The sequence below is a fragment of the Trichosurus vulpecula genome, chromosome 9, assembly GCF_011100635.1.
Source record: "Trichosurus vulpecula isolate mTriVul1 chromosome 9, mTriVul1.pri, whole genome shotgun sequence".
Lineage (NCBI taxonomy): Eukaryota > Metazoa > Chordata > Mammalia > Diprotodontia > Phalangeridae > Trichosurus > Trichosurus vulpecula.
The window spans coordinates 192,981,936-193,008,853 of NC_050581.1; the positions used below are offsets into that span (position 1 = coordinate 192,981,936).

Below are 26,918 nucleotides of genomic sequence, written 5' to 3' on the forward strand. Positions count from 1 at the left end.
ACACACCCTTTTTCGAAAAATTTGGGATCTAAAAACTGCGGGCGTCTTATACGGTTGTTGTAGTGTTGTTTTTACTTGCATTTCCCACTTTTTCGCATTTGTCTTTGTGCTCGTTGTTTCGCATTTGTTACTGGTATATTAGGTTACATTTTGCCACATTCTGCCCAGAAATGGCTCAGAAAAGATTTTCATACAGTGCTGAACTCAAGTTAAAAGTGATCCAGTTTGCAAAAGTGAATGGAAATCGTGCTGCTCAACTAAGTTTGATACTCCTCCAACTGAGAAAACAATCCTAGACTGGCTATGGGAAGAAGAAACCCTACTGAAAACGCCACGGCAACAGAAGGCCATGAGAGGCAAGTCAGCAAAATGGCCTGAGTCAGAGAGGGAATTGGAGATATGGCTTGAAGAGCAAAGGGCAATGGGAATTCCTGTGTCCACAAAGATGGTTCAGCATGAGGCGAGAAGAACTGCTGATGAAAAAGAAGTTACTGATTTCAAAGGAGGACAAAATTGGTGCTTCAAGTTCATAAAACGGAATGGACCAAACATGCATACATGCACCAGACTTGCCCAAAAGATGCCTGAAAGCTAAGAGCAGATGAATAAAACTTGACTTCAATAACTTTATGTAATACATTTTTTTTTTCAAATTTCAGGCCCCAAAATCAAGGTGTGTCTTATACATGGGGAAATACAGTACATGTCGAATGTATTCCCCTATATAATCAATCAATGAGTAATTTATTAAGGGCCCACCATGTGCCAAGCACTGTGCCAGATGCCAGGGACAGAATCGTAAGTCCCTTGAGGGCATAACTGCTTTTGGTTTTGTCTCGGTATTCTCAGCGCCTGCGACTTGGTAGGCACTTCATAAACACTCATAGAATCCACCAGATTGGCTTGAATTGCTCACGGAGAATGTTTATTACATTCTTTCTTTAAAAAATATTGATATATTTTGTTTTTATGTTTCTTATATATTTACTGATACATTTCGATTTTGATATTATATTATCGATGTATTTTGTTTTTACATCACCAACATTTGTATCTCCCTTACAGAGAATCAGGCTTTATAAACAAAGAAAAAACAAGATGGGGGGGGACGGGGACCCAGTTTAACGAAATTAACCAGCACATCAAAGTGTTGGATTTTCTCAATAGAAATAGCTGTTGTTCCTAACCTGTTCCTTTAGCTAACATGGTGCTTCCAGGAGCCCAGTTACTCACAGATGGGTGGGCTGAGCTGCGATATGGTTGTGCTTTCCCTATCTCTCCCCCTCCAAAATCCACATGTAATACAGTCGTCAGTCAGGTAAATCTTTCTTTAAAAAATAGATTTTTATTGGCATCTTCTGTTTTTTCCATTACCTGAATTTTCCTCTGTAAACCCCCTCCCCTAGTCATCCTTTAGAACAAAGAATTTTTAAAAAAAAACTATATTACATTTGACCCTTTGTTCCCATAAATTATTCCTAAGGGGACCTGGAACATCATTGGAAGAGCAGGAAACTACAATAAAGGTGATTTGGCTCCCGCTGTGTCCAGTAAAATGCAAAAGGGTGTGTGGGTGCCTGTGTGCACGTGTGTGTGTGTGTGTGTGTGTGTATGTAGTGGGTTTCACCTTAAAATAGGGGTCCTCAAAGTGTGGTTTGGGGACTTCTAGGGATCCCTGAGGCCCGTTAGGTAGTCCATAAGGTCAAAACTATTTTCATAATAGTAAGATGTTTTAATTTCTATTACAGTAAGTATCAGTAGAAATAACTGACATAAAAGACCTCTTAATAAAAATATTAGCTAACAATAACTTTTAAGAGTATAAAGGGAGCCTGAGGACAAAAGGTTGAGTGTGCCTCACCTAGAAGTTCTAGCTTTTCTTGTTAGCTTATTGAAAGAAAAAAAAATCCAACCCAGGCAGTTATTTAAATGTCAGAGTTTCCATTCTCTACCAACTCTGTCAGCAGGAGGAAAAGCAATGGGCCTGCTCCTCGGCATCTGTAGACCAGGGTTAAAGCCAGCTTTCTTCCAAGAAGGAAACTGAGGGCAGTCACATGGAGGGGAATGGGAGCCCCTGAAAAAAACTTGACAAATAGACTTGTTTCCAACACAGGACAGTCAGTAGGAAATTATCCCTAATTTCATTTCTTCTAGTTGTTATTCCTTCTTCAAAGAACACAGAGCCCTACAGGATGAGGCTTTTTCTCTTTTCCAATGAGACTCAAATGGTAAAATAAAAAAAAACTCAGTGTATTGGCTGTTAAAAAATTATGTGAAGCATTTTTGGTTATAAATGTTTGCTTAGGAAGCCAACCTGAGTCCAAGTCTGGCCACAGACATTTACTGGCTAAAAAGAGTCACTTAAATGCTGCCTGCCTCAGTTTCCTCATCTGTAACTTGGAGATGATAGTGTCATTCACTTCCTAGAGTTGTGAGGATAAAATTAGCTAATACTTGCAAAGCACTCTGCAAACCTTAAGGCAGTATATAACTATGAGCCTTTAGGGTTGTTGTCACCATTCTTATTTTCGTCCCCAGCTCAACTAGGAGTAATTCTGCTGAACAAAACCAGGAAGAATTGTATAGTGATGAGTAGTCTGGTATTAAGGAGCACGTCTGTGAGCAGTGGGTATTTTTAGTTCCAATGCAGAATCCATAAATAGATGTTTTCATATTTATTCATTGTGGAACCTCCAATGACCTCAGGTCAAGTCCCGCATTCTTTTCATCCCTTCAGATGCCTTTTGAGCTGAGATAATAGCCAGGGTTGGTGTTTCCAAACAGCAGATGTCATTGGAGCCAGTTCATGTCATATCCAAATAAGTCTGTGCTGGAATGGTGCCATATTTCCCCTATTTGTTGCAGAATTTCCTACCTGGAACCATCTGGTCCAGCCTGTTCCTGAGCAAGAATTCCCCCTCCCATCCATAACATTGTCTGTCATCCAGACCCTGCTTGAAGACCTCCAGTAAGAGAGGGCTGACCATTCTGAGACCCTTTAGGATAGTTTTGATTGTTTGGAGGAGAGAAGGTGGCTGTTTGAGGAAGGTGCTTGAGCCCCTATCTTGGCTACCCAGAAAAGGTTCCCTTCCCTTTGCTCTGGGCTCTGGTCTGTGGCCCAGGGTATATGTTCAAAAGTCATCATTTGCACATGGCTCTAATGAAACAAAGCCTCATTCCAAAGATATGGTGCTGGTGATTTTTACTACCATTTTATGCCACTCTTTGGTCCCTTTCTATTCAATTTTATTTTTAGTTTATAGAGTAAAACAAGCATGTCCATAGCATAGTACAATAAAAAAAGATGATTGCCCATGAAACTGCCAATCAGCTATGTACAACTTGCTATTCCTTTCAAATATCCAACAAAATTATCATGTAAGTTTCTTTTTTTTCTTCCCTCCCTCTTACCCCCACCCTAGAGATGGCTACTATTCTTCAGTTCTTTCTCTGGATGCAGGTAGCATCTTTCTTCATATGTCCTTTATAGTTAATTTGGGTATTTATAACAGTCAAAATAACTTTTTCTCTCAAAGTTGTTCTTAAAACCATATTGCTGTTACTGTAGACAACATTCTCTTGGTTCCACTCATTTCACTCTTCATTATTTCATGCAAGTCTTTCCATGTTTTTCTAAAATCACTGAGCTCATCCTTTCTTACAGCACAGTAGCATTCCATCGCAGTCACATATCGCAACGTGTTCAGCTATTCCCCAGTTGATGGGCATCCCTGAAATTTCCAGTTCTTTGCCACCACGAAGAGAGCTGTTGTAAACATTTTAGAACATATTGGTTCTTTTCCTTTTTCCCTGATTATCTTCAGAAATAGACCAATTAGCGGTCTTGCTGGCTCAAGGGGTTTAGGTAGTTTAATAACTCTTTGGGCATAATTCCAGATTGCTCTCCAAAACGGTTGGATCATTTCACAATTCCACCAACAGTGAGTTGATGTCTCAGTTTTCCCATACTCCTTCCAAAATTTGTCACTTTCCCCTTCTATCATTTAGCCAGTCTAGGAGGTATAAAATGATATCTCAAGGTTCTTTTAATTTGATCATTTAATCTTTCAATAGATAGGGAGCTCATTTCCGGTCCTCTTGTTTCCAATAGGTTTGGCAGATTTTCTTCCTTCTCATTAGCTTAATTACACCCAAACGCGTATAGCCATCACCTTCCTATCAACTCTACTTGTTGCTTTTACAAGATTTCTGATCTCACTAGATTTTTTTAGATTTTTGCTAGATTTCTGTTCGTGGGAACTCCCAGTGAGGAATCTTTCTGTGATATAGATCTACGGCCTCTCTGTAACTTAAACTTTAGTTTCCTGGTTCATTGAGAAGTTTGCCCTGGGTCACCTAACAGGAATGTATCAGAGTGGGGACTTGAGGTCTTCTGTACCGAGGACCCACTAGACCAAGTGCCTCTCAACTGCATGGTGCATTTGGGCTTTTTTTTTAATCACTTCACTATCAATGATATTTCAGAAGCAGGAAAATTTTCAAATCTTACCTCAGACACTAAGTGCTGATGCTAAGACAGATAGCGCTTTAAGGTGTGCAAGGTACTTAGCATATGGCATAAATGAAGGTATCAGGACAGGAAATGGAAAGCTTTGTTTACAGAACAGCTACAAATCCAGCATCATTGGTGTACAGTGTGTAAAGAGGAGCCAGATGAAACATAATGAAGGCTGGAGCCTGGGCCTTCAGCACCAGCTGGCCTGGGGAGCTTCTATTTTGTCATCAAGGGAATAGGGAGTCATTGAAGGTTTCTCATCCCAGGGGCATCAGTCGCACCTCTGCCTTGGAAGTTGATTTTGGCAGATGTGTGGAGGATGAATTAGAGAAGAGAGATTTTTAGGCAAGAACACCTTGGAGGAAAGAGGCTGTAGGGACAGTCCAGGTGAGAGGGGATAAGGGCCAGAATAAGAGCAACATTTATTGCAAAGATGGGAATAGAAAGGATTCAGCAATGGACTGGGAATGGCATAGAGGTAAGAGTCAAAAATGGCTCTAAATATCAAGGAAGTTTTTTAAAATACACAAAAGAGAGCAGGAAGAAATTAATAAGGAAATATAGTGAGGTAAATGATGAATTTAATGAAAGTAAACTGTGCTTTAGAGATTAGTGATTTTATATACAACCCATCTTTTCTGGTCTCTGAATCTGGAAATGTACACCTTTGGTGATAGGTGTTAAGTGCACAATAATAAAAAAAAAGGAAATTTAAAAATCAAACAAAGCTCCAAGTTTTCAAACCTTTGTGACTAGGAAGATCGTTTTGGCTTGAAGGAAATAGGCATATTAGTGGATGGGCAAGATCTTGTGGGGAAATTTGGGATGGCAGCAGAATATCTTGGTGGAAATACTTTGCAGACTTTTGGCAGTGAGGGAAGGAAGGTCAGGAGAAAGATCAGGGCTGGAGATAGGCATACATTTGTCTTTTATGTACTGGAGCTGATCAGTGGAGATGATCAGATTCCTAAGGGAGATAGTAGCAAGTGATTGAGGGCAAGGACCCAGGGGCAGAGCCTTGAGTGGCACCCATACTTAACAGGCTGAACATGGATGATGAACAACAAAGATCACTGAGAAGGAGAAAGAAGACCAGAGAAGTGGAATGAAAAGCAGGAGAGTGGTGTCATTCAGGGAAGAGAAAGTGTGGTCCAGTGCCGTGAGGACAGATGAACGTCATCTGATGTAACAAGTGAGAAGTCATTGGCTACCTTGGAGAAAGGGATTTCAGTAGAGCCAAGGGGTTAGAAGCCTAATGGGAAGGTGTGGAAGAGTGGGTGTCCATGGTGCTGAAGTGAAGTCTGGCTAGGTTGTGCAAAGGGGGAGGGAGGAATGACTGACGAGGGAAGCCTGTTGGACATTTCAAGCTGGGCATCCCCAAGACATCCCCAAATCAGCCTAATAGTGTAGTTTGTCAGGATATTTTTTGGTATCCTGTCATTTAGTATATTAGTAATAACAATAGTGAGCATTTTTGTAGCACTTTAAGGTATGCAAGGTAGTTATATGTATATTATCTCATTTGATCCTCATAATAATGCTGTGAGTTGATGCTGTTGCCATCCCCATTTTACAGACAAGGAAGCTGAGGCTGAGAGATGGTAAGTGAATTGCCCAGGATCACCCATCTAGTAAGTGTCTGAGGCAGAATTTTCACTCAGGTTTTCCTTACTGGAAAAACACTCTCTCTACTCTACCACCCAGCAGCCCCCTCCCAGCTTTGTGTCTTCCCTAATTTCGTAAGCATTTCTTCAATGGTTTATCCAGATTATTGATAATGAACATGTTAAATAATGAAGAACCAAACACCAATGACTCTACCAGAGACCCTCTGTCGTCATGTTAGCATCAAACTGTTAATGAGCAGCTCCTCAGTCCCTGCACCCAAGGAGCTCTCAATGCCTCTCAGTGTAAACATCCAGCCCACATCTCTATTTTTGCCATGTGATGGCTTGAAATACTTTCCCCAAAGGCTTGGCTAATGCCTACCTCCTGCTGGTAAGAGACCTAATAGACTCAGTGTAGATGAAGTCATAGGTTTCTCTCTCTCTCTCTCTCTCTCGTGTGTCTCAGTCTACATTCTGAATCTATAAACATTTTTATACATATGTGTATCTATTGAGACATATTTGTCTCAATCTGTACCTTGAGTCCAGAGAAATAGTCATATATGTCTCAATCTGCACTAAGTCCATATATATAATATATATTAAGACATATATATATATGTGTGTGTATATATATATAAACACTCTGTACTCTGAGTGTCTTTCTCTCTGATTATATTATATATTATGTATGATATATATATGATTTTTTTTGGACATGGTCAGTGGGGGGGGATTGTTTTGCATGACTATACATGTTTGTAACAAGAATTTCCTTTTTCTTGCTCATTTTGATTTGGGTTGGACAGAGGAGAAAAGTTTTCATTAATTTAAACAAAAAATTGTGCTTGGCTAAAACTGAGGTAAGCAATGCCTTTCCTCATCCTTTTCAACCCGAAAGCTCCTCATCTGCCATTTTGGTCCCTAAGTCAGACTAATTCTTGACCAAGCCATGTGGGCTCTTGGTGACCAGCAGCATCTTCTCCAGATATCCACTAAGCACTTCTTGAACAAGATGACCTGGCATCTCCACCACCCTCACTCCCTCCCCAGCTCCCCTAGAACTGAAATCACACTCATCAACCTCTAGTTTTCTGGTCTCACCCTCTTTCTTGTTTTGAAATTGGGGAAAACATTTGCCCTTTTCCAGGCCTACTGAGTGTGAGGAGGAGAGATTTAGGATGGAGGAGAGTTTGTTGATGATAGAGCAGGGGAGGATATGGGGCTGGGGAGGGGCAGGGATGAGCAGGGCAGGCTGGACAATGGCTGGGGGAGAGGTAGCAGGTGAAGGGGTTCCCACATCAGTAGACAGGGACTGAATTGCAGGGCTTAAGGGATCAGGAGACAGGAATTTGCTAGCCATGAGGCAGGGGAATTACCAAGTATGGAGAAGCTCCTGGATTTTGTTGGTCTCAAGGTTCTAATTAGGATTCTAGTGTCAGGAAGCCTGTGCTGTTGGTGTTTTGTGGTGTTCACTACGTTGGGCAGAGGGTGCTATGGTGACAAAGGCCTCCATACTTATCACTTTTGCAGATGCCAGAAAAACCCAGCCTTCCTGTGGTGTTCTTTGGTGACTGAACTTGAAATTTCTTAGTACAAAATGACTTAATGTGCATGGTGAATTGGACAGGAAATGGAGGGCAGAGACTGTCTTTTGTCTCTTTTTGTATCCCAGCACTTTTCGTAGTGCCTGGTACATAGTAGGCACTTAATAAGTATTTATTGAGTTAAAAGGTGCTAGAGGTGTAAATACACTGAAAGTCAATTTCTGTTCCCAAGAAGCTCATATTTTAAATGAGAAGTCCCTTCCATTGCTGACATGCTGGGATTCCATATGAGGTATTTTCTGCATTACTTCCTTCAGCAGAATCTCTACTGGCTCTGATTCCTTCAAGGCCCTTTTCAAACAGAGATCTGCCAGTGGGCTAATCTTGACCCCTTCCTAATGTAAGGGACAGGACTTGGCAGAACAGAGTAGAATTACCTTGTTTGGTTGAGAACTCATTCTCTGTTTATCATTGGAAAAGATATCTCCTTCCTGACCCCTCTAATTTGTGCATGATGTGACTAAGGATAGAGAGAATCACTGAATGTAAAATGTTGATTACATGAAATTGAAAAGCTTCTGCCTAAAGAAAATAAAAACAGAAATGGTTAATTGGGAAATAATCTTTGTTGTTAGTTTCTCTGATAAGGGTCTCATTTCTAAGATAAAAGGAATTGATCGTTTTAAATATTTATTAGGTGTTCACTATGTCCACTGGGTGGACTAGTTGTGAGTAATTATGAGTAAAGAAGAGATAAGTTGTAAAAATCATGGAAGACTATAAAAACCCTGATTTGAAAGAGGCTTCAGTAAATCACAAGGATATTCACATAAGAAAAAGGGAATCCTCAGGAGATGGAGCTGGAGAACCCAAAGAAACCAAGAATGCAAAGAAAGGCCAGAGGCAGTTCCTGCCCTCAAGGAGTTTGTAGTCTAATAGGGGAGGACAACATGAAGACAACTGTATTCAGACAAAATATATAATGAGTATTTGTTTTCCTTGACTATGAGAATTTGTTATGAGTAATGCGTATCATATTTCTTGCCTTCTCAATGGATGGGGAAGGGAGGAAGAAGGAAGAGAATTTGGAGTTAAAAATAAAAGTAAAAAATCCTTTCCACTTTAAAAAAAGATATATACAGGGTCACTCGGAGGTAATCTGTAGGAGGAAGGCACTAGCATCTCGGAGCATCAAGAAAAGTTTCTCTCAGAAGATGGGGTTTTAGCTGGGACTTGAAGGAAGTCAGGAGGCCAAGATGAGGAAGGGGAGAATTCCAGGCATGGGAGACAGCCAGTGAAAATGCCCAAGACTGTAAGAAAAGGAGCCCCTCCCCAGAAGATAAATGATTAAAAGATATGAACAGGCACTTCTCAATAGAAGTCAACAATCAAATGAAAAAAAAAGCCCTCTAAATTACTAATAGCAAGTGAAATGCAAGTTCTGCCTCATACCTCTTGGTTTGGTGAGGATGACAAAAAAAAAGGAAAATGATCATTATTAGACAGGCTGCAGTGAAAGGGGGACCCCCTCCCTTCAGCTAGCTCAACAGAAAATCTGACAACCTCTAAGGTCTTGGGGCCATCCTGTGGTCACACTTTATTGTCTGTATAAAACCAACCAGCCATCTGGGAGCAGTTACTCAGTCAGCCTGATTTCCCCAGATGAGAACAAGGATATTATAGATGTCATTGTAGACTAGCATGTCTTCCTGTGTCCTCCCTGTATGAGCGACTCTGTCCATGTGGCTAGTATATCATTTGATATACCCATCCCCCATGAAGAGTTGATCATTTTGAGTTGAAGACAAAACAACTTTTTCTTGCATAGGTGCTAGGGTTCTCCCCTAATAGACTTCCTGTGTGCCTTTCAATGTAGCTAGGATAAAGCTTTACTTTTGAGAGTCCTGAGGCGAACTAGGAAACCACAGAAAGTGGAGGGCCCGATTGGGGCGGGTGATGAAGGGCCTTGCTTCTCTCCCTTTTAACAGATAACCAGCTCCTTTGTCACTTCCTGTCATGCATTGTAAGTGGTTAGGGAGGAGTTCCTTCAGGGAAACCAGAGCAGCCCTGCTCAGGGAAGCCGGCTTGGAGTGCTTGGCTCCAATTCAAGGGGGGAGAGCCTTGGGCTGTGAAATCTGAGTGGACTCCCCATTCCGGAGTGCCCCATGGTGTGGTGTTGCCTCTTTGTCCATCGTCAGGTATGTGTAGGGCAGCTCAGCCGGGCTGGGGCTGGGAAAGGGTGATCTACTGAGCCCCCAAAGGGTGCTGCCATGGGCCACCTAAAGGATGGGCAGTGAGGACTAAAACCTAGTTTCTTCTGGAACTACTTCTAGAAATATTTCCCTCTCTGCCAAGACGCTAAATGGGCACTCTCCAGTGCATCCTCCTTGCCATATGGTAATGTTGAAAAAAGAGGATGAAGCCAGACTTTTGCATCAAGGGGGAAAAAAGATAATTTAAGTCAAGGGAGAGGCTAGCATTCATTGAAAGGGGGATTTAACTGAGAGTACTATTCTAACCCTCAGACCCATAACAATCTTTGCTGTGAACCAAGTGCTGCTAACAGAGCATCTCTTCAGTCATCCTACCACACTCCCCTCCCTGAATCTGGTGTTGACCACAATGCTGTTTCAAAGAGTTCTTCCCTCCCTCTGAACTTGAACTTAACTAAAAGGGCTTGGCGGAGATTAAAATCTATGACATGGGGGACTTTTTGTGGGTCTCCTTAAAGTTCTTCTATTGGTTTTGTGTGTGATATTGAGATGAATGGGTCAGAGCTTCATGTGGAAGGATTCATAAGGAATCAGAGTCTTGACCTAAGCCCTTGTTTATTGGTTTTTTTTTTTAAATCAATTGACAAGCATCTATTTTCTTTCTCCCACCTCCCTACCCACAATGAAAAAAAGAGAAGACAAAACTCTTGTAACATATATACGTTGTCAAGCTAAGCAAATTTCCATGTTGTCCATGTCCAAAAATGCATGCCTGATCTTTTTTCTTTGAAAAGGAGACATACCTGGCTTGGGAGTTAGCAGGGAGAAGAGGCTAGGAAGGTCCGTTTTTACCTTTACATAGGACAGAAAGGAATTCATTCCCTTAGCTTGCCTTTTTGCTTTCGTTTTTTTTTAAATGTTAAAACTGCAGCAAGGTCATTCATGTCTACCTCAAGTGCGGCTCTTGTGCTTTTATATGATATAATTTCGAATTATGTTTTCTGGGAATATTTTGGTGGTGGTCCCTCTCTCATACGGGCCTACCGTTGGTGCCCTTTTCTCCCCCTCTAAGTGCGGAAAAAAATCCTGGAAGCGCCCTTTCCTGTGAGTTATGTGATTTCTTTTCCCACACATCCTGTTTCAACCACTCAGAAAAGATGTGCTGCTCTCCTTTGGAAGGGGTCACTTTTTAGCTCTGAGTGGGTAAATTTAGAGACCTTCCAGAAAGATTTCATAGAGTCAGTAGGGTGCAGGAAATAGAGTCCTGGACTGAGAGTCAGGGAGACCTGCGTTCAATGCCAACTCAAAAATGGTTACTTGGGCAGCTAAGTGGTGCAGTGCATAGAATGCTGACCCTGGAGTCAGGAGGACCTGAATTCAAATCCAGCCTCAGACACGTACTAGCTGTGTGACTCTGGGCAAGTCACATAATCTTTGCCTCAGTTTCCTCATCTGTCAAATGAGCTGGAGGAGGAAATGGCAAACCACTCCAAGTATTTGCCAAGAAAATCACAAATGGGGTCACAGAGAGTCAGATGCGATTGAAACAACACAATAATTTAATTTCTCTTTGCTGAATTCAGTTTCTTGATCTATAGAACAAGAAGGTTGAACTCAATGGCCTCTTAAAATCCTTTTCTGTTCTGAATCTGTGATCCTGTGATTTATCACTACCTGGTTAAATCATTAATGTGGGACTCCAAGTTATTGACCAGTGATTGCTACTTTCTTATGAGAGGCATCATGGTATAATCTAAGGTCCTTGAGAGCAGGGATTGTCTTTTGCCTGGCACATAGTAGGTGTTTATTAAATGTTTATTGTATGGTGTTGTACTGTATTGTGTTGGATTGTATCCAACTAAGTAGAAATGGGATCCCTATCCCTCTGGGACACATATTGATTTAGAAAACCACAAATTAATATTTTCTTTGTTTTATTGTATTTTTTTATTTTGCTAAATGCTCCCCAATTACATTTTAATCTGGTTCAGCTGCATTTGACTCCTTAGGGTCTAGTTGACAAGAGCTCAAGTTTTGGAGTCAAAAAGAGCTGGCTTCTCACTGTAACTAGGAAACTTGCCAGCTGTGTGGCAGTGATTTCAATGAGTCTGTAGCCTTATCTGTGAAATGGGGATATCACTGTCTGTCTTCATCCTGCTTCGTTTTAAGAAGGATGACGGCATCATTTTCAATGGGCTTACTATGGCATAAAACCATCACTTTATTTTGAGTTGAATTCAACCATTATTGAACACCTACTGTGTCCTAGGCGCTATGATGGACACTGGAATGTGCCATGTATTTGAAGGCCAAGGACCTGAGTTCAAATCTCAACTCTGTTTCTCCCTACCTGTACAGCATTGGCCAAGTCTCTTCATCTCCCTGAACTCAAGATTCATCATCTGTAAAGTGGGCTGGTTGGCTTTCAATCTGACTCCACAATTCTATGAATATGATGCGTAGACCCTTCTTAAACCTCAGGTCAAAGTCTGTTCCATCACTTGCCATGTTCTTGTTAGGGACTGTCATTCCCCACACCATGCCAACATATGGTTTCTATAATTGTTTTTTCTTAATAAGCAGTTGGAAAAATTATCATCTATTAAAGAGGTTACTGGAAAATTTCATTTTCCTTTGACCCATTTCTAAGGGAAAAGTCTTAACTTGCCTTGGAAGAGGAAGATGGAAGAATAATACAGGGACCACGGGTGGGGATCAGCTTTGGAGCTGTGAGTCCTTGAAGGGACCTCTGGCAAATTATTTGCATTTTTTTAGCCTTAGATTTCCCCCTTGGATAATAATGAAAAAAGACAGACAGCAAGGACTGGGAGGGACATCCCCGGACTGTACACAGGAGGAATTTTTGCCTTTCTTGTATCCTCAGCTATTTTCACAGTGCTTGGCGCGTAGTAGGTGCTTAATAAGTGTTTGTTGTCTTGACTTGGTCTAGTTCTACCCCTTTATTTTATAGAAAATTAGGGCCCAGGAAGATGAAGTGACCTTTCCCAAGGTCACAGAGGGGTAAGCACAAGAGATGAGGTTTGAACTTCGGTTCTCTGCCTCCAAAACCAGAGCTCTTTCTGTTGTATCATAGTAATCATCAATACTAAATCATGAAATGTAAATACTTAGCCATAGTTGGGTCTTGTTCTTCAGACGTTTATAATAGCATCTACTATGTGAAAGGAACTGTGGTATTGGAGATAAAAAGCCAGTCTCAGAGTCAGCGGGGCCTGGGTTCAAGGTTTGCCTCAGACAGACTGGTTGTGGGGCCCGTACATACACATATACATAAACACATATGTTAAGATGTATCCATCCATCATATTCATAGGATCATGAGGCCAAATTTAAAGCCAACCAGCCCACTTTACAGTCTGAAGCCCAGAAAGGCCAGCATCGCACATATATGTGTATATGTACGTACATACATACATACATATATACAGTTAGGGAATGGTAGAAGCAAAGGAGGAATCCAGAAAAATTATTCCAGGAAACATGGAGGCAGAGAAGCCATTGCTCTGGTTTGCAGCCTTGATTTAATGACAAATAGCGATTATTTTTAGAAAGAGGTTGGGGAAATGGGGTCAGAAAGAGGCTAGACAAAGGAAACCCTACTTAAAGCAGACCAGCCATTTTTCATTTCAAAGGTAGCACGGCCATCACTTTGCTCTCTGTAGCCCTTCTCCTACCATGATGTTCTGAAGTCAGATTTGTCTGCCAGCCTGTATTCACTCTACGGACCAGTCAGTAGTGGGGACCAAGGTGGTAAAATGTCAAAGGGACTGTCACCCGTCAGCTGGAGCAATTGGGATGAGGGACTCCTGGGAAATGTGTTATCCAGTAGAGGGAAGAATTCTCAGGAGCAGCTGTGGTCAAAGGATGAAGAAATTTGTGTCCAGGAGTCTTCAAGACCTCCTGGTAGATGGCTCCTCAATTTCCTTGTAATAAGCAGCGTTAGTCTGTGAGTTTTCATTTTTTCCTAGTTCTCTTCCCATCTCTTCTCCCAAGGTTGTTGTTTCTTTGTTATCCCATATAGTTTGTTGTAGAGGAAAAAACTCTCAACTAGGACTGCAGACCCAGCTCTGTCACTTCCTAGTTGGGCCTCCTGTGTTCTTTGAAGGTTAACATTTTCATCTGTAAAGTGGCAATGCTAATATTCACACCACCCACCTCAGAGGGTTGTCAGGAGACTCAAGGGAGATTGTGAATATAAAATATCTGTAACTGACAAGCTTTATGTCATATTCCTCTTTGCTGCCTTCCTTCCTCTTCCTCATCCTTTCTAGTCACAAATAAAAGAAATTGGGGGAATCACTTCAGCCCTCCAAGATTCAGTTTTGTCATCCATATAAAACAAGAGGTTTTGTCTGAGATGTTCGATGACTCACAATTCCCCTTTCTTGTCATTTACTTTTACTCTCTGGTCACTCGCTCCTCTAGTTCACTAAAGTGCAGGAGTTCTAATCCCAGCTCTGGTTTTTACTCCCCTAGTGACTGTGGGTCATTCACTTATTTTTTTCTGAGTCTCAGTTTCCTCATTTGTAGGAGGGCTGGAGACGTTCAAGGTCCCTACCAGCTCTAGCTCTGGGACCTGATGTTCCTCCATGACAGATCCCTAGCTGAGTTTGGATTTCTCACCTGCTGGTGATACCTGGCTCTGTAGATCCCAACAGAGGTTATGATCAATCACAAGGGAGTTTGTTGGTGTGGAGGCTGGTGGGATTGGGTGGGATAAGCAGATCCTAACCTCGACCCTCCTGGTAAAGAACAGATCATTTGTCAGCCCTCTCTCACTAGTGTACAAATGAGTTCAGAACTCCCTGCTATACAAAATACAAATCCTTTCGCTCAACCTTCATATCTCCCCTTAAGCTATCATCTTATTTCTTCTCTCTCCTTTAATCCTAGAAAGATGTCCAAACTCCCTGCATCTGCTTGTGCCCACTTCTCATTTCTTCACTTCCTATTCTCTTCCTAGTCTCCTCCATTCATGTTCACATCCCAGCTACTGTCCTGAAAATGCCCTTTGCAAAACTTACTAAGTTGTCTTATTGCTATCAGGTCCAATGGCCTTCTTTGAAGCCTCATCCTTCATGGTCTCTTTATCACCCCTCCCCTCCTATCTTGATGCCTTCTGGATTCTTGGGTTCTACCACTCTCAGGGTATCATCTGACCTCTCTGCTTTCTGTCCATCTCTTTTTTTAAAATTAAATTTTATTTTTTAAAATTCTGACCTTAAATGCTAAATAAAATGAGAATTTCCATATATATATATATATATATATATATATATATATATATATATATATATATATATGATAGAACCAAAAAAGAGGATTGTATATGATAGTGTATTTCTCTGTAATGTAGTGCTTGGTTTTAAGTGTATAATAAATTCAACATGTAGCTTTTGAAACTGTCTTGCTTTTCTATACTTCTCTCTGACTTGCCTTCTGTACTCCTGCTGATGCCTCAGTGACTCTCTTTTCTTTCTCTGTCCTTTCTTTTTTCTTTCTTCTTTTCCCTTTCATTCCCTCTCTCTTGCCCTCCTTCCTTCTTTCTTTCCTATCATTCCCTTTCCTCCCTCCTTCCTCCTTCTTCCCTTCCTTTTCTTCCTTCCTTCCTTTTCTTTCTTTCCTTCTTTCTTTCTTCTTTTCTTCCCTCCTTTCCTATTCTTTATCTCTCTTCCTTCACTCTTCTAGGGAAAAAATTAAAAAGAAAAACAAAGTCATTTTAATAATATGCATAGTCAAGCAAAACAAATTCCCATGTTAGCAATGTCTAAAAATGTATGTCATCTTATTCTATATTTTGAGTTCATCACCTTTCCTGTCAAGAAATGGGTGGAACACTTCATCATCAGTCCCGTGGAATCATGGTTGGTTATTGCATTGATCATAGTTCTTCTTAAGTCTTTCCAAGTTGTTTTTCTTTCTAATGTTGTTTTCATTGTAAAATGGAATTGTTCTCCTGGTCCTGCTCACTTTGACCTGCATCAGTTCATGCAATTCTTCCTAGTTTTCTCTGAACCCACTTTCTTCATTATTGTTTATAGTGCAATGATATTCCATTCTGTTCACGTACTCTAACTTGTCCAGTCATTCCATAACTGATGGGCTTTGTTGTTGTTGAGTCATTTCAGTCGTGTCCAACTCTTGGTGACCCCGTTTGGGGCTTTATTGACAAAGTAACTGAAGTGGTTTGCTGTTTCCGTATCCAGCTCATTTTATAGATGAGGAAACTGAGGCAAACAGGGCTATTTGATTTGATCAGAGTCACACAGCTATTAAGTGTCTAAGGCCAGATTTGAACTCAAGTCTTCCTAACTCCAGGCCTGATGCTCTATCCACTGTACTACCTATCTACCCTAACTGATGAGCACCTCTCCACCTTAATTTCCAATTCTTTACTATGATGAAAAAAATTTGATAGGCTCTATCCCCCCTTAGTTTCCAATTCCTTAATAAAGAGCTGCTAAAAATATTTTTGTACATTTTCACTTCCTTTTTTGCTATTTTTGGGGAATAGATTTGCTAGTGGTATCATTGAATCAAAGGGTATGCATAGTAGAGGCAGCTGATTGGTACAGTATATAGAAGGCTAGACCTTAATTCAGGAATCTGAGTTCAAATGCTGCTTCAAACATTTTAAAGCTCGGTGACCCTGGGCAAACCACTTAACCTCTGGTCACCTAAGTTTCCTTTTCCCTAAATGGGTTGTTGTGAGGAGCAAAGGAAAAGCACTTTGTAAACCTTAACATGCTAGCTATTAATAGCAGTTATCATTTAGTGATTACATGGCATCTAGTCTTATATTTCCACCTGACAACTAGACATTCCAATGATTGTCCCTCAGACTTAATGAGTCCACAATTAAACTTCTGAATTGCTTCCTCTCCCCTGATTCAAATGCTTTTCTCCCAACTTCTCTTCCCAGTGATGGCACTACCATCCTCCCAGACTCTTGTAAACTCTATGTCAACTTTGACTTTTCCCTCTTTCATTCCTTATATCAGTTCACTTGCCAAATCCTGTCATCTAAGTTTATAATAAATCACCACATATAAAAACTAGCAAGCTTATACAGATGGAAAGCCAACTCCACTTTGGAATAGCTTTTTGTTGTCAGGAAGTTTTCCTTACATAAAAAAAATGGTGGCACAGATGAATGAGGACAAATGCAGATCGTATACCCAAATTATTAAATTGTGTGTCTACTATCCGTTTGCATCCCCCACACTTTCTAGCAATATATCTTGTCTGTTGCAAGTGTCCTGTAAATAACTGAGTTGAGTGACAGCTTACGTGTCGAAGAAGGGATAAGAAAAGGACATTGGTTGTTTTCACAGGTCACGAGCACAGTGGAGAAGTCTGGGAAGCAAACATTCATGGAGAGGTTAAAAACCAGCAGAGTTTTGGAGGTTAAGCAAGCTTCTCATTTGGATCCACTGAGATTTTTTTTTTTTTTAGCAATTTGCCACCTTAAAGGATTTTATATAAATTCTAGCAATTGTTATTATAATTCATAGGGGACTGGTGAAGGTAGAATGCATGATTTCTTGCTGAGGAAGGCTGGTAATATTGTTAAGACGTGTTTCTCTATTCTTAGTCTTAGAGACTCTTTGTACTCCAATGGCTCATTGTTTTGAAAGGCAGTCAGGAAGTTCGGTGAATGCCCAGGGTCACCCATGGGATTCCTTCCTGCTATTCTGGTCTGTGCAGGTGGGAAGATGATTCCTCACTAGCACGTTTTGAGCTTGATGCTTCAGGGACTGGTGATTCAGTTTGGGGGTATCCATTCACTTTCTCCTTCCTCTGTTCCCCTTTTGGTCCTCCAGGTATGCATCAGCATCCCTGCTTTGAAGAGCTATAGGGAAAAGAAGGGAGGTTGTGTTATTTGTGTTCTGGGTCGAGGCAGCTGGGATAAAATGTGTGTCCAAGGGAGTGTTAACGGAAACCCTGTTGCTGGAAAATGATTGCTGGGACTTCTTGATTTCCAATAGGAATTCAAGGAATGGGTAGGAGAAATTGGAAGACAATGGGAGGAGGTGAGGGAACTTTGATTTTTTTTTGGCAAAGCTTCTAAAGATACGTGCTGATTTAGGCTGTGTACGTACTGGGGACAATCAGGGCATTTTCAGGGAAATCCTAATTACTGACTGTTCCTATCTAGAGGAAGTTGAGGAAAGGAGGATTTGGGGGCATCTCATTTGATCATTTAGTGGGATTAGCTAGTGAAAGTCACAAATAAGAGAGAAGAGAAGGTTGGGGCAGCTTATTTTAGCAGTTAGGACCAGGAATAGATAATGAGAGTCACAGATCATAGAAGATCTCCATTTCAACAGTTATGGAGGGTAAGGGAACCATCCTAGAGACCTGCCAACATTGTGCCATGTTTGGTGTTCTTACCTAGTTAATCATCAGCCATCAGCAGGAGATAAAGGCGCTGAAAATTATTGCTTACTCTTCTGCTAACCAGTGAGGGTGAAGTATTCCCCAATAGTGTGCAAGAGAAAGCCCAGAGAGAAAACAGCTGGTCTCTTCTCCCTGTGGCCAGCAAGAGATGTCTTCACTCTTAATGTCATCTCTGAACTCTTCCTTATGCTCTTGAGGAACATGGAGAGCTGGACTCCTCTTGAAGGAGAGTCTAGGACCTCTTGTGTATCTCCAAACACTCAGAGTCCTTCATACCTTCCTCTTCTGTCACATTCTCTTTCCTTCCTGCTTCCTGGCCCTCATGGCTCCTGAAGTCCCTCTGATTCCTTGGTTCTTTGGTTTCTTTCCTGTTCTTTTTCCTTTCACTACCATCCTGAGTTAGACTTGCTGATATATATGAAATGGCCATATGCTAGCTTGATATATGTGATTCTGAGGTGTCGGTCAGTAAGCATTTATTAGAGACCTACTGTGTGCCAGGTACTGTACTGAGGAGACAGACATGCAAAAGACAGTGCCTGCCCTTGAGGAGCTTACAATCAAATGGGGGATACAGTATGCAAACAACTGTGTACAAAAAAGTTATAGACAGAATATAGAGGATGGATCTTGGGGGAATTGCATTCAGGATATAACGGAAAGCTTCCCGAGACATGCCCACCTCGAGTACTTCTACCCATTACTGGTTAGGCATGAGAGGAACAAAGGGTCCTGTTAGTCCAGACCTGGGAAGAATTTCTGGGAGGGATTTCAAAGTCCTGGGTAAAAAGCAGAAGAAGGACACAATAGGATGTGTCATTTTTCATCACTGCTGCCCACTGTCTGTCAGGTAGCATGCCTGCTGTGTGCCAGATGCTGTGCTAAGGATATAAGGCAAAAAAAAAAAAAAGGATTGAACGTTTAATATGTACTAGATGCTGTGCTGAGGATGTAAAGGCAAAAAAAGGATTGAGCATTTATTATGCACTTAATGTGTACTAGATTCTGTGCTGAGGATGTAAAGGCAAAAAAAGGATTGAGCATTTATTATGCACTTAATGTGTACTAGATGCTGTGCTGAAGTTATAAAGGCAAAAAAGGATTGAGCATTTATTATGCACTTAATGTATACTAGATGTTGTGCTGAGGTTATAAAGGCAAAAAAGGATTGAGCATTTATTATGCACCTAATGTGTACTAAATGCTGTGCTGAGGATGTAAAGGCAAAAAAAAGGATTGAACTTGTGTTTTGTCCTTACTATGTGCCAGATGCTATGCTAAGCCCTAAGAATATAAAGAAGAGGGGGCAGCTAGGTGGCACAGTGAGTAGAGCACTGGCCTTCCTCACTGTTAGGAGGACCAGAGTTCAAATGTGACCTCAGACACTTGACACACTTACTAGCTATGTGACCTTGGGCAAGTCACTTAATTCCAATTACCCTGCCTTCCCCCCTAAAAAAAACAAAGAGGAAAAAAAGAAATGAGCATTGAAGTACTTACTATATGCCAACCTCTGTTCTAAGTGCTGAAGGACACAGACGAAAGTGTAGAGAATCCTGCTCTCGAGGAGCCCATGCTTTAGTTGAGGTAAACAGCATGCAAAGGAAAATTCCAGAATAAGACTGCTGGAGATGCCCAGGAATCCTGGGGTTGCTGCAGCTGTGCCAGTGGCAAGGTCCAGGGCCCCTCAGTTTGTATCAGTAGGATAATGGTTCCAGGGGTCTGCAAAGCAGAGAGGCCAGGCAGATAGGAAGTCCTGGTGGTTCTCCATCTCACCAGAAAGAATGGTTGGTGATGTCAGTCTCTCCAAGCCATGTGCACAGACAACTCGAATGGGTTTACAGGGAGAGGGGTAAAGAAGGGTGGCATGGAGGGGAGTGTGTCCCTGGTGACAGCGCTTCTTCTTACCTCTTAGCCATCCCAGATAGATTCTGTAGAGAAGGACCTTAAAAGAGAAAATCAGTATCTGAAAGCTGGCTGATTGAATTAATTTACTTACTTATACTTCCTAGATTTATTTCTGTTTCCTAATAATAATTACATTTCCTAATAGAAATTCAAAGGATATAGCTATAGAATTGGAAAACATCTTGGAGATCATCTATTCCATGGTTTGTTTGTTTTTTTTATGTCATAGACTCCTTGGCCAGGCTGATGACCTCTGGGTACCCTTCCTTAGAGACATGTTTTTAAATGCATAAAATAAAATATACAAGATTAAAAAGGAAACTACTTGAGCTACAGTTATCAAAAATTAAAAAACAAAAAACAAGTTTATAGATCCTGCAACAGAAGAGTTTAACTTAGGTGGAGATGAGTAGGCTTGGAATTCTGTGTCTGTGTACGTGTGTGTGAGTGTGTGTGTGTGTGTGTGTGTGTGTACGTGTGTGTACCTGTGTGTGTCTGTGTGTGTGTCCGTGTATGTGTGTGCGTGTGTGTCTGTGTACGTGTGTGTATGTGTGCGTGTGTGTGCGCGTGTGTGTGTGTGTGTGTGTGTATGTGTGTGTGCGCTCATGTGTGTGTGTGTGTGTAGAGCTTTATAATTTACAAAGTATTTTCCTCACAGCACCTTATAAGATGGGCAGTGCATGTATTACAATTATTCCCATTTTTCAGATGAGGAAACTGAGGCTTAAAAAAGATTGAGTGTCTTGCTCTAGGTCACACAAGTAATTGCAGAGTGGGATTTGAACCCATGGCCTCTGTCTTTAAATCTAACTCTCTTTCCTTAGTACCATAATGTTGCCCTTCTGAAGTCTCATAGTTTTCTTAGATCAAGTATCTTCTTCTATAGGGAATGGAAAAATGGCCATTCTACATAAGATGAATCATATCAGAAGATGGGAAGGGACATATGACAGAACAATGACCACGGTGCCATTGCAGATGTACAACCTCAGGTGTCACTAACTTCGGTCTTTTAGGCAAGTCCTGCCCTTCCTTATTTGTAGAGGGCAACAAACACAGAGACAGATTTGTTAGGAAGATTGAACAAGAAATTAGATGTGAGAAGGCTTTGAAAATTTGCAAGGGCTGAACAAGAGTATTGATATTAATCTAAAACTCAGCTTAGTCCATGTGTTTCAGCCTCCCTGTTAGAAAATGTTCCACCAAGAAAACAATTGCATTAGGGAGGTGATGTATCTGAGACCAGAGAGGCAACAATCCTGTTGCCTTTTGCTCAGATCATACCATTCCAGCAACATTGTGTTCTGTCTGGGCCTTCATAGCATATGAAGAATGTTAATAAAGTAGAGACATCAAAAGGGAGGACCCAGAATGGTCAAGGGCTTTGAGTCCATGTCATATAAGGATGGCTGACCACTTGTTGGAAAGAGAGCAGGGATTCTGGCTCAGCCATGGGTTGGACTAGAAGGTCATTCAAATCCCCTCCAATTCTAAAATTCTGATCTTGGCAGACTAGAACATTCTGGGACTGAGAGCTACAAAGCGAGGGTTAAACCCTCTCTATCCTCACTTCCCTAATGCTCCCAAACCAAGGTTGGGATTATTACCAGGTAGCAAATGTGACAGTGAGAGGTATAATAAGTTCATAAAGATGAACAAAGTCAAGTGTCCAATGACCAAAGTAATCCTTCTTTAATGATTGAGGGCACCTAGGTATCTGAAATCAAAACAAGTCTCAAAGCTTGATCAATTGAAAAATGCATGTTTTTCAACTGCTTGAGTACAGGTTGGCCTTCAGATGACCTGAGAGCTGTCCCTTCCAACTCTGACATTCTCTGAACTACACAAAACAAGATAACACACACTGAGATGCTGGACAGCAAGTCACACAAACAACAGAGATTATAATGAGATTAGCAGAAGGAAGGAGAAGCTGGCTATATTCATGGAAGGTTCAGGGTCTAATGCCCATGTTCTTGGAGTTCAGGTGCCAGCAGAAATATGGGGGAAAACATGATGAAGATTTAGTCAGAGAAGAAGAGTTGGAAGCAGACTCAGAGACCATCTTATCAAGTCAAGTTGCAGTATTCATTAAGCCCCTACAGTATGCCAGGCATTGTGCTAATCCCGGAGGATACAAAGAGAGCCAAAAGCAGTCTCTACCTTCAAAGAGTTTACAGTCTAATGGGAGAGACAACATGCACACGACTGTTATCCAGCCTGTAATTCTAAAAGAATCCTTTCTACAACGTCACATACAAGCAACCACCTAACCCCACCTTGGCGACCTCCAGTGACGAGGAGAACTCACTACCTCCTGTCCTTCCTCATCTCCACCTCCTGGCTTCCTTCAAGTCCGCGCTAAAATTCCACCTTCTTTATTGAGCCCTTCCCAATACCCCTTCATTCTAGTGCCTCCCTTTGTCGATTATTTCTAACTTATTCTGTGTGTGTTTGCATGTTGTCTCTCCCCTCTCCCCATTAGAGTGTAAGCTCCTTGAGAGCAGGCACCATCTTTTACCTTTCTTTGTATCCCCAGCACTTAGCACAGTGCCCAACACCCACTTCCCCCTTAACGAATTGTCTGACTGGCCGAGCTCTAATTGCGAGCACATCTTTCTGAACACCAGGCTGCCATCTGCCTCTCCGCAACATCCACCCTTTGTTTCTGTTTTTCCCTCTGCGGTCGAGCCGAACAAATTGAGCTCCCTTCCTTAGGGTTGCCCTTCAGACATTCGAGGATAGCTTTCATTTCCTCCCAGGGTTTCTCTCTGGAAGACTAACCATCCTTCAATCTTCAATGATCCTTCAATTCTCCTCTTCCTGACTCCAGACCCGGCTCTCTATCCACTGTGCCACCCAGCTGCCTTTAATAATAATAAGTAGCATTTACATGACACCTACTATGTGCCAGGCATTGTGCTAAGGGCGTTACAAATATTGTCTCATTTGATCTTCCCAACAACCCTGGGAGGTAGGCGATGTTAGCCCCATTTCACAGCTGAAGAAATTGAGGCAAATGTGAAATGACTTGCCTGAAGTCACAACTAGTAAGTGCCTGAGGCTGCCTTTGAATTCAGCTCTCCTGACTCCGGGCCCAACATTCTACCCTCTGCCAACTCTTAATTAATTCATGAGAAAATATCAGCTTATACCCTTTGATTGCCCTAAAATCCAGAATTAGAAGCAGTAAGGAAAATGGGACAGTAACAGTTAAACAGAGGCCTACCCACCCCCACAGAAGGTGACATTTGTAATAAATTTCGATTAAATTTAATGGAACAGAATTGAATTTCCTTTGCCTTAAGCCTCTCTCCTACACCCGGGACCAGCATTCGCTCTTCTGGACGCAGCACATTGACAGTCTCCTTCCTAAGATTTGTATTTAGAAAACCAACAAACAAACAGCCCTTTAAAGAACCATCTTAATACTTAGGGTTGCTTATTTTTTGAGGTTATTTCCCGTTGCTGGTACATTCTAGCCCCATCCTCGGTGGTCTGTTACTATTGCTAACCAGTAATTACTAATATTAGAGAAGAGAGATTTTTGTTCTGGTCCATACTTATTTAGAGTCACAGAATTTATGATTGGAAGGAGTTCTCAGAGGGCATCTTCTCCACTCCCCTCATCGTGTGTTAACTTGTATGTGCCTATGTAGATTGCCCTGTTAGAATATAAGCTCCCTGAGGGCAGGAGGTATTTCATTGTCTTTTCGTCCTCAGCCTAGCTCAGTGTGCCTGCACAAAGTAGGCTTTGGATGCCATTTGAATTGAACAAGATTTTCCCCCTGAGAAGCTGCCTAGGTCAGTCGACCTGAATAACCTCAAGCCACCAATCACTGATTGTCACCAGGTAACATTTTTCAGTCTCCGTACCTGGCAAGAAAAGATGAAAATTGTCTTCTGGGGATTTTTTAGGCTTGATAACAGGAAAAATGTTCCAACAACTAGATCTGTTAACAAGTGGTGTGGCTTAGTGGATAGAGAACCGGCCCTGGAGTCAGGAGGACCCGAGTTCAAATGCAGTCTCAGACACTTGACACTTACTAGCTGTGTGACCCTGAGCAAGTCACTTAACTCTGATTGCCTCCCCCGCCCCCCCCCCCAAAAAGAAGTGGTGTGGGCTCTGCCTCAAAGTGCCAGGGTCTCCATCACTGGAGATCTTCACACAGACATTGGATGACCACTCTTCAGGTGAACGGTAGGGAGAATTCCTTTCTGCTGTGGGCTATTCCAGGTGGACTCAGAGAAAGCTGCCTTTCACTCTCAAAAGCTGCCATTTTTATTATGTTTTTGCAAAGTATTTGTAACAATGATGGTAACAGCTAGCGGTCATATCATGCTTTAAAGTTTGCAAAGCGCTTTCCATCCATTATCTCCTTAGAATCCTGTCCAAAGTCTCCGTCTTTAACATTTAATAAGAATGGCCAGCAAAGCTTTGTACATGTTACTTGTTGAATCTTCCCCAAAACCCTATGAGGCCAGTGTAGGTGTGCTTTCGTCCATTCTACAAATGAGAAAACTGAGGATACGTAGTATCCTTAAGGATACCGCAGTATCAACAAGGATACATTGTATCTTTGATAACAGTTCCTGAAATGCTACTTAGCTTCGGTTGTCTGATCCTCATTTTCTCTCTGTCTCTCCCTGGCTCACTTCTTCCCTCTCTCTTCCTCTCTAGTCTAAAATCAATAGTCCCATGGTCATCAAAATGAATTTGAAAAGCAACCCTGTAACAACAGAGGGAAAAAAAGAAATCACAGTCAACGCCAGCCAGGAAACAGATTCTGCATGCCTGGCTTTCCGGCTCCCTCCCCAAACCTGGTAGATTCCCTCCCCTCCCAAAAAGGGGAAGGAAGGAGGTTAAATAAAGATAAAATACCCATCCTCAAACAAAACATTGGGAATCCTTTCAGGTCCCTATGCATGCGCACCCATTTCCTGTGGCTAAAATTAGACCTATTAGGAATTTCATTTTTAATATATTACCACCGGGACCTGGGGCTGCAACAAAGATGGTGGCTCAGATCCTTCCCATGGGGGGTGGGAGAGAAAGGGAGAGATTCTTTTCATCCACCCTAGGATGGAGGACAGCAGATTGTACTTTTTAAAAAACATTATTCTTGTGCTTGGCAAAGTTAAAAAAAAGGGAAAAGGCAAATAATTGACTTATTATATGAACATGATAATATGTTAGATTACATGAATGTTAAATTAATATAATTCACTATTATAATGTTATCATGTTAATTATATTACTTGAGATCTGAATGTATGTCACTTGTCTTTCATGCAGTGATACCACATGTCTTAAAGCTTTCCATGGTGTAGTTGAAAAAAAAAAATAGGGATATGAAGTCAAACGTTCTGGGTTCAAATCCCTAAGTCATCACTATCTTTGTGAAGAAGAGTTCAGAGGGAGGTACAGATAAGCAGGGATAGCTTTGAAAAATCATGTGTTGGGTTTGTTATTCTCTAAAGAAAACAAGCTGCACATAAGAGTCAGAGCTTTTAATATAATCCTTTCTTTCTGTTCTTTGTGTAGATTAAGCAGGTAGGTGGTATGGTGGGTAAGAGCGGAATCAGGAAGACCTGAGTTCAAATCCTGTCTCAGACTCTCACTACTGTGTGACCCTGGGCGAATTGGTTAATGTCTCTTATCCTCAGTTTCCTCATCTGTAAAATGGACCAAATAGCACCAGTCTCATAGGGTTTGGGGGAGAATTCGCTGAAATAACACACAGGAAACTTCACACACTTAAAGCACTGTATGAAAGCTGCCTGTTGTGTTTGTCGGTATTTGTACAGTTACAAAGAACAAAACATTTGGTTTAATGAATAAAAACATTTTTAAAAGAATATGAAGAATAAAACTATTTTAAAAATAAGTTTCCCAAATGCAAAACAACCAGCAAACTTGCTGTGTGTCTGTGGCCAAATCGCTTTCCTTTTCTGTAGAATGAAAAGGTTGCATCACGCGACCTCTGCTATTCCTTCCAGTCCTAAATCTCTGATCCAAATGTACAGTAAGCATACTTTCTCCTTGTTGTATCATGTTTCCTTAGGTCTATTTTTAATAGATTATAAGCTTCTCGAGGGCAACAACTGTGTCTTGTTTATCTTTGTATTCCTAAAGGGCCTGGTAAGGTGCCTTATACATGGTACATGGTGCTTACTAAAAGTGTCTAGTTAAATAATCACCATCTATGGTTCTCTCTGGTGTACTGGTATTCTCTTGGTTCTTTCCTTTATGCAACAAATATTAAGCACCTACAGTATACATTGGCTTAGAACTCAGGAGAAAGGCAAAGATACATAGAACGCAGTCCATCCCCTCAAATTAGAGCCAGAGTGGAGAGTCTGGAATGCCGGTTAAAGAACTATTCCTTATTGGACCGACAGTGGGGAGGTATTAAAGGTTATTAGGAGTGGAATGATATGATCTTTTTTGTGCACCAAGAAGACCAGTTTGGCAGGCAACCATTTTCAAAGTGCCTAGCATGTGCTGGGCACTGTTCTAAGCACTAGGGACACAAATGCAATCAGTCAGTCAGCCAGCATTTATTACTCACTCAGTGCTAGGTGCTGGGGACACATGGGTAAAAGAGAATGTTTTGCCCTTCAGATTTCTGATCTCCTGGGCAGTATAGTGTAAAAAGGATTGGAGGAGCAGGGAGACCATTTAGGAAGATTCTGCAGTATTCCA

At 41.4% G+C, this 26,918-nt stretch overlaps 1 protein-coding gene across 1 annotated transcript in view; it reads left to right on the top strand.

Annotated features, from left to right (window-relative positions):
* Positions 1–9,812: 9,812 nt before the first annotated feature.
* Positions 9,813–26,918, top strand: part of ARHGEF3 (Rho guanine nucleotide exchange factor 3) — a 180,983-nt gene continuing 163,877 nt past the window's right edge. Inside the window, exon 1 of the mRNA XM_036739135.1 lies at positions 9,813–9,868. Coding sequence (XP_036595030.1) covers positions 9,836–9,868 — 33 coding nt within the window. The 5' untranslated portion in view covers positions 9,813–9,835. The remainder of the gene's footprint in view (positions 9,869–26,918) is intronic.